Below are 12948 nucleotides of genomic sequence, written 5' to 3' on the forward strand. Positions count from 1 at the left end.
CATACTGTATATCTTAATATGTTCTTTTCGTCATTGTCATCTTTACTGCTCCTAAAGCTACTGTGATAAGGACTGGTGGTCAGATTTAAATCAGTAATAACTGAGCGCGAGATAGTCAGTGCATGTCCCACGAAATGCATAAGAAAATAATATTCAAAAACATTTAAATTACAATTTCAATCTAGTAGATGTTATCTGTGTGGCAAGAATGTGTCTTGGTTGCAATCATTATCATTATCATCAGTGCAGATGAGGAAATGTAATTATTAAATGCGAAAATCCTGAAAGGAGAACATGAAAAATAACCACACTGAATGTTATTATCAATGAATTAATTATTTCAAACTGTACTGCCACGCAGTTTCACATCTGCTGGGGAGGTGTCCACGTGAAAAATTCCTGTACAGATTATCACCCACTTGAGTCGACTAATTGCTTGCAGCTGAATGTTCTAATTGAGCCACAACAGTCCTAAGGCTATTTTCATAAAATCATTGTGCTCATGAATATAATATGCCAGCCAGATATAAAAACAACTTGGAGTGCCAACAGGATCTATCAAACTCAGTGAAGCCTCAATCCAATTCTCCACACTTCAGGACCACATCAATTTCGGATGTTTAAAAGTGAACACAGTTTTTCCACAAGTGCTAATGTAATTTTTCCCACACACTTAAATTAGCAGGCCAGGGTAATTATGGCAACAAATGTTTTTGGCTCGTCACTGCCTTACTGATGAACACTGTACAGTAGGAGATACATTTCTTTTTTCCATACGCAGTGTGTGTGTGCAGTGAGTTACCCCACATATGGAAAATTTCAGCTGGGTTAGCCTCAGCAGGAGCCAGAGCGCAGACCGAAGATTTGACTTGTGGAGAAGTGAAGGGCTCAGACCTCATGGAGATGAAACAAACATCGCATACCAAACAGACGAAAAAATTCACCGCATTTCTCGTTTGAGGATAACTATTTTTGGCAGCAGGGGCATTGTTTCATTTCATTTGGTTCCTATTTGAGTCTATTCCTGTAAATAAATGGACAAGAGAAAACAAATCACTAATTAGTCCCATATGCAGTCTTGGGCGTTTGTCAAGCTGTCCTTGAATCTATTTTCGTGACAGTGGGCTGTTTCAAGTTTCTGCACTTAATACGCAAACGCTGCTTTAATGATACATGGGAATTTAACTGCGCATCTTCAAATCTATAGCTTGTTTTCACATATATATTAACAGTGCACTGACAAAGGAAGTATTAACGCATGGCCCTTTATGTAAATATATGCCAGTCACTCTTTTGCATCACTTGATCTCTTTTGGGTTTCTTCCTGCGATATCAGATGTGAACTCTTGTGAGGTTCTTTTGTGTGATTTTTGAACCCACGCACCTGAGACAGACCTTTTGTATCATAGGACTTTTCATAGAGCGCAACTACAATATTTCTCTCTTTGCTCTGAGTACAATAGCTCAGCAGTGACATTGAAATGCTAAAAACATATTTAAAATAACATCTGAACTACGGCCTCTGGCACTCTCAGGATATGCAAATGAAGAATGAACTCACGTCCTCTGCAGACGCTGGTGGAGAGCGTTTTGGCAAGGCTGTTTGGGAGTTGTTGTCAGGTGGCTCCTGCTGGGTCAGTATTTGTGCTTCAGTGGACTGTTTTTGTACGAGTGGGGCTGAGGGCAGCATAATATACAGGGCCACAAGCATGGAGCAGGCAGGCTGCAGCCTTTCAAGACAGACAATGTGAGTCAGCTATCTGACTTCATCAAATAGGGCTTGACAATAAACCCTCTGAATACAAGGGCTCTACTGTTTTATTTCATTATTTTTTTTTATTTCCCAAGGCAGCTTGCCAGAGTTGCTGACGGTCTCATACCGTCCAATATCTCTCTCTGTGGCACTCATATGTCATTCCATCCTGTGCACTTTGGCTCAGTTGGCATCCTTGTGTGACAACTGGTCTCATGTATAAGGTCTCAAGCATACGGCGTTACTAGAGGAACCCCACTGAGTCGTGTGTGTGTGTGTGTGTGTGTGTGTGTGTGTACAAGTACAGTGCGTGCACCGCCATTGGTTTGTTTTCCACACTAAATCATCGTCTTAGCACATGAGAGACGTTGGCTTTAAAATGTGGGACATCTCTGTGGTCAGTGATCAATCTGTAAGCCGGTTCCGCAAAGAGGCAGAGCCTAATCTGACCTACAGGATTTACCAAAGGACCAAAGTTTTATCAACAAAATGTATTTTTAAAAGTATGTAATTTAAAAGAACTAACGCATAATGCATTTTATAATTCTTCTTTTTTTATTCCTCACTTGCATTCAGTTTTGCCATTTTCAGTGGTGTAAATCAATCCAACGGCATTAGTTATTCTCTGTAGTGGAAGATTTTCCTACAAACACAAGGGATGAAGGGGATTTTTTTTTTTCCCAGTAAAGGAATAATGGATGCCAACGGGGACAACCAAACAGAATGAAATGGTTGAAAGTACAGAAGTTTTATCAACAAAATGTACTTTATGTAATTTCAAAGTACTCATAATGCAGAATATATTTTAGAATTATCAGATTAGATTATTCTAATCATGATTTATGCATCAATATGTAAGCAATACTTATACAAAAGTTGTAGTCAGTCGAGCTGGAGAAACTTTAACTATTCTTATACTGTTGGGTAATTTAATTTATTGTATAACAGTGAATCATATTTTATAAACTGATCATATGATTTGTTAATTTTAAAAAATGAAATATTAACTTTGGCAGTTAAATTACTGCAGTATTGGAAAAGGTTAAATATTTGCCGTAGCAAGTAGCAAAATGGAAACACTCAAATAAAATAGTTAAGAATTTTACTTATCTACAGTATTTGAGGAAAAAATCCACACAAAACAGGTTTAGCTCTGAACAAAGGTAAATAATGATGCCCCATTTGGAATAGAAATATTCAGTGTTTATTAAATTCTACTAATCTATAGAAGCTATAGTAAATTTCCAACTATCCTTTCAACATCATCACAATATAATATATAGATTTAGCTGAGGGCAAGTGGCTCAGCTTCACCAATAAAAAACAAAGTTGACAGTGATAGACGAATATTAGCATACTTAATCTGGAGTGCACATTAGCAAGGTAATGTGTTTAGCAGACTAAATTACAATAGACAGAATAATTACCTCCTGCAAGTCGGATCAGATCTGCAGTTGTCAAATGAGGAAAGACTAAAAGTAGCTCTGCGTTTATCAAAATGTTATTGAAAAGTTAATTTGTTGTGTTTGTATTTTTGAACTGTGAATGTAGTGTCCATTGTGTTGGTGTGTGTGTGTGTGTGTGTGTGTGATTTTAATCTGTTTTTTTCTTGTTTTTCAACCTTGCTTCACCTCCTAAATTCTGATGGAAGTTTCTAATTTTCTTTAGATCGGGTTCAGCAGTCTCAGTGTTGGTTCTAACATTAATGCCTTGTAGGTTATTGATGCTGACAATCTACCGTCTTTTTTGCCTTTTTTTTTTTTTACTCCCCACTTGCATTCAGGTTTTCCATGGAGTAAATCAATCCGACGGCAGCCATTATTCTCCGTGCTGGAAGTTTTTACTCCAATTTTTTTTCAGCACAGGAAAAAAAAAAAGGATGCCAACAGGGGCTTCATAACCAGACAAAATGAAATGGTTGACAGTAGTCCATATCTGTTGCTGTTGAGCCCTGTCAATTATTTTGTGAGGGTCCTGTAACTTTGGCAGATACCTCATTTTGGAATCTGTTTTTTTGGTACAACACAGAGATAGCCACAGTTTTACCTTTGTGACATGATCTTGTAGGCATCTGGAAGATAGCAGTTGATGTTCTCCATCTGGAAAGGGTCGGCGTCGCAGATCTTGTCATCTGTTCGGCCATAGTTGGCACTTTCGATCATTATGACATCACTTCCTGGACACCGAAGGTCGATGGGGTAACCCTCACAAGACAGCTCTCTCCGTACTAAGCCAAATGGCAGAGCAGCTCGACTAAACCCTGAGGGAGAAAAGAGAGAGAAAGAGATCTATCAGTTCAAATCGAAGGGAGATGTGTAGTTGGGCTTACACAGAGGAAACTGGTATGAAAGGCAGAGGACAGAGGAATTCACAGCTAGATGTGCTGAATGTTCATTCTTCTTTATTCAAAAGGTTATAACTGTTTAGCAAGATGAATCACACTGATATGAGGATAGTGAACCATGGATTGGACTCGTAGCCTGACATACATCAGTATATTGAGTGAACATTCCAGATTTCAACCGCACCAGTGAGCTAATGGTGCTAGTATGTCATCCCCATGCCTAACTGGTCCTGAAAAAAATCGATAATTGTCATCAAAGTCTAGTTTGTCAGCTAAAACGTCTGGAGCTCAGTAACCCCCCACGGCCGTCTATGTACAGTAAGCACACTGATACAATACTAATTGCCGAACTTGACAGCTGATGTGATGGTAAAACAATATAACTCTATTAGGAATTTATTTTGTAATGCTTTTTTTTTTTTTTTTTTTAAACAGCCATCACCACAGTTTCCCTCTTTGTCATACTGCTGTTCTGTGTTTCATTTCAATATGGGAACACACTGTCAACGCAGAGCCTATCACTAGAGACTTGTGGTTTACTCACAAAGCTCATTTTTCTATCCAAAATGAAAAAGTACAACAAGCATCTGTACTACATGAGTGTAATTTAATCCACTTTGTAGTGCTGAGAATCGAAGGGTGGGCTATTGTGAGGCTGGAAAAAAGAAATGTTTGCGCATTCGTGTGTGTGTGTGTGTGTGCGTGTGTGTGTGTCAGGGAGGGTGAGAAGGTAGGAAAAATAGAAAAGGAATCAATATTGTGGCTTTGTGTTCTTTAAATGTGAACATTGCCAAAAGCCACACTTAAACTAAAAGTGAACAATATATATTAACTACACCAGTCCAAATATGGGATATTTCTGGTCTGAGCAGTTTTCTACGACTCTGACATGTCGAGTATTAGAGGAGCGTGGCATAGAGCTTAAAGAGATTTCTAGCTGCCCCTCTGGACTTTGACTAAACCACTGACGGCACCGAATAATAACTACACTTCCTCACATGCAGTAGTGACTTTGTCACCTCTGTGAATAATATCGTTGTTACCTGCAACTTGGTTGATGGCTATGTTGTTAGTGCTACCAAAGCCTCTATTTCCCTAATGAGGTTTAGTTCACAGTCACAAGAGAAAGAAAAAAAAATGTCATTACTACTTCTCTTGCACTAATTTGGCACCTGGACCGGGGCCGATCCATATGTGCAGTTGTTTATAATTACAGAGCAATTTTTCTTTTCATGAACCATCCTGTGAGATGTTCTTTGTGTGGCAACAGTTTGCTTAAAGCCACTGACTTCACCCCTGTTAAATTGGCTTGGAAAGCCTGAGCTCATTTTACCCTATTGGATGCTTCATCAATTAACAACCAATACAATTATCTTTGTCTGATTAAATGCTATCCTACAATAGCAGGGGATTAGCATTCTGTATTGTGTCCCTCGCCAGGAAAAACTACTGTGGTATTTTACAAAGGGAGATAAATGCCAGTTTGTATTGCCTGATCCTCCATTTGTGTACCAATCAGGTGAAAGTATTTCTTTTAAGTTGCTCAGCAAAGAGCTCAGGGTAAACAAAGGATATATCTGTATGGACGAGGGCAGCTGGCCAATCTAAGCTCTATCAGACTTTATTTGTTTGGGGGCATATAATCATCAGGAAACAATCTTTTTTCCTCAACTTACTCTTTTTGACAGCAAACTTTCTCATGTGACCATTAGGCATGAAAAAGAAAGGCTTTCAAATATGATAGGTTTCAGACACATTTCATTTTTGCAGCCCCTTTTCTCTCTGGAGTCAAAAAGAAACGCTTAAGGTGATAAACAATTTATCAGAGATGTTGGCTTGAGAGAGAAAGCCCAAGTGGAAAAAATGAAAACATGGCATGCTAGGAGCAGGACTTGACAGCCAATCTTAAGTTCATGTCAATGCACTCCAGCATAGCTCCATCAAAAGTCAGCAATATAATGTGTAGTAAGTATAAGAACCTATGTAAAACATCAGTCAATGACACATTACAATTTTTATCCCCAACCATGACTTGAAAATTGTAGATGGAGACACATCTATTGCTTTTCTCTCACCAGTTAGTCAGAGAAAAAGACAGCTTTCATATTGTCCACATGTGGTGCAACTGTGATATTTAAAAGTATTTTACAGTTGAGGAATTGAAATTGCTATGTAATCTGTACCACTACACAAGCAGCAGACAATCACATATCGTACTCCACCACTCAAGAGGTCTTCTATGTGGTGAGGTACATCTAATAATCAAAGTCATGAATATATATCCATGTATGAGTATCTTCAATACTTGGAACACACGTTTCTGTCTATGAAGCTGACTGAACTCCTGGCTTGTTTTTCTATAGAGGTCCCATAGACTCACATTGATCATTCGGGCAGCAGATACATACGGCTGAGTGGATACATTATGTTGCGTTGGCCTACTTTGTGGCTGGAAGTGAACTGGTTCTTTAACCATGTGCAAGACCTCTCAGTTTGATCTCCAAATCCACTGCCAAACCCACTGATGCCCTGGGTACCGGCAACACTGTTATAACACTTAAATCACTCTGCAGAGCCTTTACAATCTCAGCTTCTGGTTTTATGATTTAGAGCCGATGCAGTCTCTCTGCTTAAGTAGGAAAACAGAGACTGGAGCAATGAGGATATAAACATGTGCTCAAGAATACTGTAAGACTCTTACTGAAATACACTAGCAACTTTTCAACCATACTGATGACAAGCCGTGTAATAACGGTACATTTTCGTGTTCAAATCTCTGGAAATCAGACAAAATTGCCGTCCTCTAAGAGCACTTTATTTGCCAGCTGGGTTTGTGCATCATGGACCAAAACAACCTCAAAAAGCCTCTCTCCATTGATTAGGCCTGAGGCTGAACTACTTTCTCACCCTGGTGTTGGATGGTATTTTTGGTACACGGAGGGATGAGTGACACAGACAAATCAATATGGGGACACCCAATAGTGCAGCAAACAAATGCAATACAATAGTCCTTATTGCAAATGAAGTCAGCAATGTTCTGCTGTATTCTGTATGCTTGGAACAATTATTTAATTTCATTTTGGTTCTGTTTGCTACCTTTTTAATTCTGTTTAAAAAGAAACTATCTCCTCTTGACGTACAAATTTCACACTGCGGTGCTGTGATCCAGCAAAAAATCATTTTCAACTACAGCCTTCATATACAGAAATATGAATTGGTGCAAACAAGCTAGAAAAAAGAATTCTCACTTCTGTAATCACATATCAAAATCTGCTCTTTGTGTAATTGTTTTGTATAAGTTCTTTTAAATTGTGTAATGGAGAGTTTGTGGGACTACTTCAAATAAATCCTGTCTTTGCTTTCATAGAGATAATAAGAACACACCAAAACACCATCGATCATGCTCTGGCATGACAGTGGATTGCAATTACAACAGAATAATATGATCACAGTGAATTTAACATAAACAAAATCCAATACTTACTATCTCACAATAATTTCATTATTCACATGAGCCAGAAAAGTAATCATTGTTTTTCTCATGAGGTCATTAGCATAATTATTCAGGTAATGCAATATATGAAAATGATTTACTTTTCATATGGTAAAAGTAAACTATGTCAAGAATATCAATGTGTGCTGCATGCGAAAATATTAACTATATAAGATACCTCTTACAGTCTTGTTTCTTTGCACTCTTACTGATGTGTCATCTAAAAACGCATCGAGGAAGGTCTCAGCGGTTTATTGGAGCAGATGAGAGCACTTGTTGCTATATTGTGGTTCAGTTGCCTTTTTACTTCTGCGCTTTCTATGATTGGGAAAAGGCTGCTGAGCCAACAAAATGGCGCCACACATATCACACATCACTGGTGCATAGTGGCTAAAACACAGGCACATGACTGCAACTGAGAGGGATTTTAGTTCTGTTCGTTTTAGGTTGTCACACACATACACATTTTTTCACACTCAAAGGGAAACTCAGCACCCTCCTCTTCACAGGTAGTGCACACTTCAGACATCTCCTCAAAATACGAGATGTTATTTTACTAGCTTTGATGTACTTTCGCTGTGTGATAGTGCATCCAGACCTATACAAGGGCTCGAAAGAGAGATGTCTATCAATCAAACAACTAAAAGGAAAAAAAAACATCAACATTCTCTGCACTAATTAAACACCAGGAATCAAAGGATCAAGGCATAACCAATACAACCTTATGTGGGAAGCTCAGTTCTGTGACCATGGCAACATGGTGCAGCAGAGACGTTACTGGTCAGATCCTTATCTTGGCCTTGCTGACACTCTTTCTAATCAGGCATTCTGGTCGCCCACCCTACCCCGCCGCCACTAGGAAAGCATTTCAAATCCTCTTCATCAGCTATGTAGCAAGCATTGAACTGAGCAATGATCAGCGCCATTGTACAACTGCAAAGCACTGAGTTGGGGCCCCACTCTTTCTCTCAGACTGAAATTCAGTTGTAAGTGAACAAACACGTTGAAATTAGAATTCAAGCCAGTTTTTGTTTAGACTAAGCGAAAACAGGTGTTTGGCACATGATCACTCAACCTTTTGACATGTGCTTATTGTACATGTTGTTATCACATGCTAGTAATTGATTTTGATTGGTGCACAGGACCTCTATTTCCATGGGCTATAGCACTTTATTACACCAGTGAGGAACCTCTATTTAAAGCCTCCCAGGCTGGCACTTACTACCATGTGTAACCTTTGCGAATACATTAGGCCCATACAGAATCTGCAGCTGAAGAACTATGAGAAACTCCCGTATGTAAAGGAGACCCATTATGCACCGTCTCTTTAGTGCTGTAATGTTTTAATTCATTTTTTTTCCACAGATGAGCCAAATCAATTGGAAAGTGACCATCTGGTAGGATATGAGTGTCACTGAAGCAGAGGTAATGAACAAAATGTCTTCCTATTTCACAGAAACGAGGAGTCATTATGATTTTCATCAGCCATGTAGAGACCTTCTACCATGTAGTCCCAGGAAACTAGACATTACCGTGATCAAACCCAGAGGAATGTACATACTAAGCAAATAAAGAACATGCAGAGGATACAGGATGTAGCTAAAATGCAGCTTCTTAAACAGCCATATGGTCAATGTCGGCAACAAATTTGAGTCTCTTTCAATTAAATACAATTATTACACTATTGCCTCGCACTGATTACGCAGCATAAATGGCAAGGGGACTATTCTGCTTTTCATCAGGACTATCTTGCTTCCAGTAAATGGTTTTCATATTAAAATGACCCTTTGTAACTTGAGTTACACATGCTCCAGAGTTAGTCCAGGGGCAAAGCAGAGGCTGATCAAAAGGCCTATTCAGCCACTCATGCTGCCATCATTGTGGCCAGAGCACAAAAGAGGTCTCAAGATTATTTTGATGTGAAACCAGATAATTTTTCTGTCGAGAGCCAATGAGAAGTGTGACGGGGACGCTCCCGATGCTTGTCATCTACCGTTAACGCATCCCTTTGATTTTCCTCGCTGTTCTGATGAGAGCTAACCAGCTGCTTGTAAATGAGCTAGCATCTATGCTTGGTCTGCCATTATTCTGCACTCCTGAGCTGACAAGGTCGCTTGCTGGGGGATTTGGGGTGAAAGAAAAGTATGGCCCATAGCATTAGCTTGGAGCCACAGGAAACACAGCTTGAGTCCTTCAGGTTCTGCCACCCCACCCTTTACCCCTCCTCTCTATGGTACAAGCAAAGGAAGTCTCTGAAGGAAAAGAAACCTTTAAGTCAAGACTCTTCCCACAGTGCTGATTCTATAATCCAGAGATATCCTTTACAACAGCATGTATTCTTAAGAAGTCAGGTCCACACAGGGGAGGAGAAGACAGAAAATATTGCATATATCCTGCAAACAGCAGGGTATGAGGTAGACTGCTGATTTTGGTTGGCCATTGTAAAAAAAGAATTACACTACTGGTTTGACAGATATTAACATTCCTTTGAATTGCTAAGCATTAACTTTAACTCAAGACTTCTATTTTTTTAACTTTCCGTGTTGAAAGCTGATGTCATTTTCTTGGGCATGGCTAACAGCAAATGACAGTCACTTATGTAGAGGTTTTTTCTCCTCTGTAATTCAGCCCATAACATCTGTAGATTATTAAACTCTTTGACAACTGATGTTGAAACTATGACTTATGTGGCACAGAACACACTGACACGACATCTTAGCTCATATTTATATCAGAGATGATCAGTGACAATCCAAAGTTATTCTGTAGGGGAAAACCACTGATTTTTCTGTTCTTATTTCTTCCATCCATCAGCAATGATGCACAGTGCCAGACTGTAAAAAAAGGAATTTGCACAAAGTCATAGTGGTCTTGACCTAAAAAATATTTTAAAGCTAAAACAGATCTGAAGCCAATAAAAAAAGAAGAAAATTCTATATCACATTATGTAGTGTCAGAATGTGTGGAATACTATTTAATGTTGGGTCTTTGAAACCTACTTACCCAGAGAGAGGGAGGCAGGAAGAGAGAAAGATATTAGGAAAAGAAGAAGAGGCAAAGAGCAGCAGAGGAATGAGTATTCCAACCTCATTTGTATTCTCCACCATCCAATTCACTCCAGTTCATTTACATCTCCGCTACTTCCATAGCAACAGCAGGGGGGCTATCAGGAGCATCTTTGATATAGGTACATGACTCTGAAAAAGATCTTGTCATTGCTCTCTGAAAAGATGGCATGAAAAAAAGACTCACATTTTCCCCCCTTTTTGGTGTTAAGGTGTGAGCTTCTTTAAGCAGAAATTTACCCAGTGAAAAGACTTCTTTTACATTTACTCTATTTCTCGACTCCAGCCAGCACTTGTAGACACATAAGCCTGAACAGGAAATGCCATCATTGCACAGAAAAGAAATATGATCTGCTTAGGGCTTGATGATTTTACTGTGCTCAGACAAAACATGGACACTAGCAAAGTCTGCTAGTCTGGTGGTTTTTTTTCCTAATCCACACAAAGTTGAACAGTTACAAGGCATCAAGTGTTGCTGCCAGACAAAATGAAAATGCACTGCACCAGCAGGAAAACACAGCCTCATCAAATTCCATGTACAGTTGTATGTAAATCAACCTTAAGGCCTAATTAAGCTCTATGGGGCTCATCAAGGTCATAAATCCCCTTTTTTCATAATGCATTATTGACTTCACATCATCTGCACATGTCGGCTGACTGCACTCACACAAGCGCACAATGTCATCTCACTGTCTAATATCGGATAGCCCTGGGGCCGGACGGTGTGTGTGTAAATGTGTGTGTGAGAGAGGAGGGGTGGGGTGAGGTGAGGTGGGGGGGGGGGGGGGGGGGGCTGCTTTTTAGGTCACACAAAAAAGCAAGGACATCTTCTCGTAATGAAATGGCTGCAATGACCATCAAATAGTAAATTTTGTCCCATGGTCTTTAACAAATGGTCACTAGTAGATTTGAGCCTTGAATTACAATACATTTTCAGATTATCAAGGATAGGCCAAGGCTTTTCGCCCATTTTATTTTGACAGTGTTGGGGTAAATTTGGCACAATTAAAAAAACATAACAGACGTTAACATCCTTCAAACCTCTACTAAAATAAGAAATGATGGAGAATTATTTTCAGTATTCAGTATTATTTTGAGCTGTATAATTTTACCTTACATTTAAAATTTTACAGATTGAAAGTGTGCTCACTGCACTTTAAGCGTGTTCCGCTTGATTAGCGGGCTGATCCTATGAGTCATTCCCAAAGAGAATTGATGTAGGGCAGTCCCTGCTAAGAGTCATGGTGCCTTTTAGTGACAGCAAGCTCTTTGGACCTCATTACTCAGCCTTATCAGTGACAACATTTCAGACAATATCAAATGATCCAGAATTTAAAGGTGTTAAGGATGTGAGTCACAGACTGGATGTGCTATGTGTTGTCAGCTCTTCCTCTGGTCTATATCATTTCCACAGCTGATGAAATGATACAGACCAGAGGAAGAGCCACACAATGATGAAAAAAATGGACTCAGATACACTGGGTAGCACAGACTTCCTTCTCTGCTCCAGTGAAGCGTTTGATGCTCGTCGATTCAATAAGGAAGCATTTCCCAATGGGTCACAAGTGGCAGTACACACAAATGAGAAGGGTCCATCTGCTTGGTTTGCATTCCCAAAGTGCACTTGCTCAAGCAGACCACAGCAGTGGTTCCTCTTCCCGAGACTCGGCTCTCATGTGTATGCATTTGTTCCACATTATTCAGCTTGTGCTTCAACTGACCCCCACCTGGCATTTAAATTCCCTGACCAACCGGGTAGTCATGCCCTGATGACACGACTGCTGCTCCAACTGAATTCTTTATGCAGCTCTTATTCAGACTAGACTGCAGACTTGCCGCCTTCTAGGTTAGTTGGATTGTTATGTGACACACTGCTACTCTGCTGCATATACACTAGACTCCGAGGACTTTTGTCTCCTGACTAAACTCAACCAAGGTTATGTATGTAGTCTACACACCTACAGAGTACTTATCCAACAAATGCAGCACAAGTAAAACAATAGCTTTTTTTGATGGAAGAATTTTTTATTTTTTTTTTTAATCAAGGGACTATTATCTTTAGATTTCTATGCAGTTCAAGGATTCCACCTCTCAACACTTGAAGCGAAAGCTGGCCAAGATAAAATTTAATTTTACTCTTGTTTCAATTCATCAAGGATTTATTGGCTGCTATTCATTATCATCCAGAGGCTGAATATTATCTTGATGACCTTCCATCTCATATGTATTTTTTTCATATAGTGGACTGATTGTTATAACGTTCAAAGAAACTTTAAGGTTTGGATTAACCTCA

General features: G+C 39.4%; 1 protein-coding gene across 14 annotated transcripts in view; it reads right to left on the minus strand.

The window, feature by feature from the left end:
- Nucleotides 1-12948, minus strand: part of adgrl2a (adhesion G protein-coupled receptor L2a) — a 94304-nt gene that overhangs the window by 51004 nt on the left and 30352 nt on the right. For all 14 annotated transcript variants that reach the window (XM_070832718.1, XM_070832719.1, XM_070832726.1 and 11 more), the window contains exon 3: nucleotides 3800-4013. In XM_070832718.1, coding sequence (XP_070688819.1) covers nucleotides 3800-4013 — 214 coding nt within the window. The remainder of the gene's footprint in view (nucleotides 1-3799; nucleotides 4014-12948) is intronic.

This window comes from Pempheris klunzingeri, chromosome 6, assembly GCF_042242105.1.
Source record: "Pempheris klunzingeri isolate RE-2024b chromosome 6, fPemKlu1.hap1, whole genome shotgun sequence".
Classification (NCBI taxonomy): Eukaryota; Metazoa; Chordata; class Actinopteri; order Acropomatiformes; family Pempheridae; genus Pempheris; species Pempheris klunzingeri.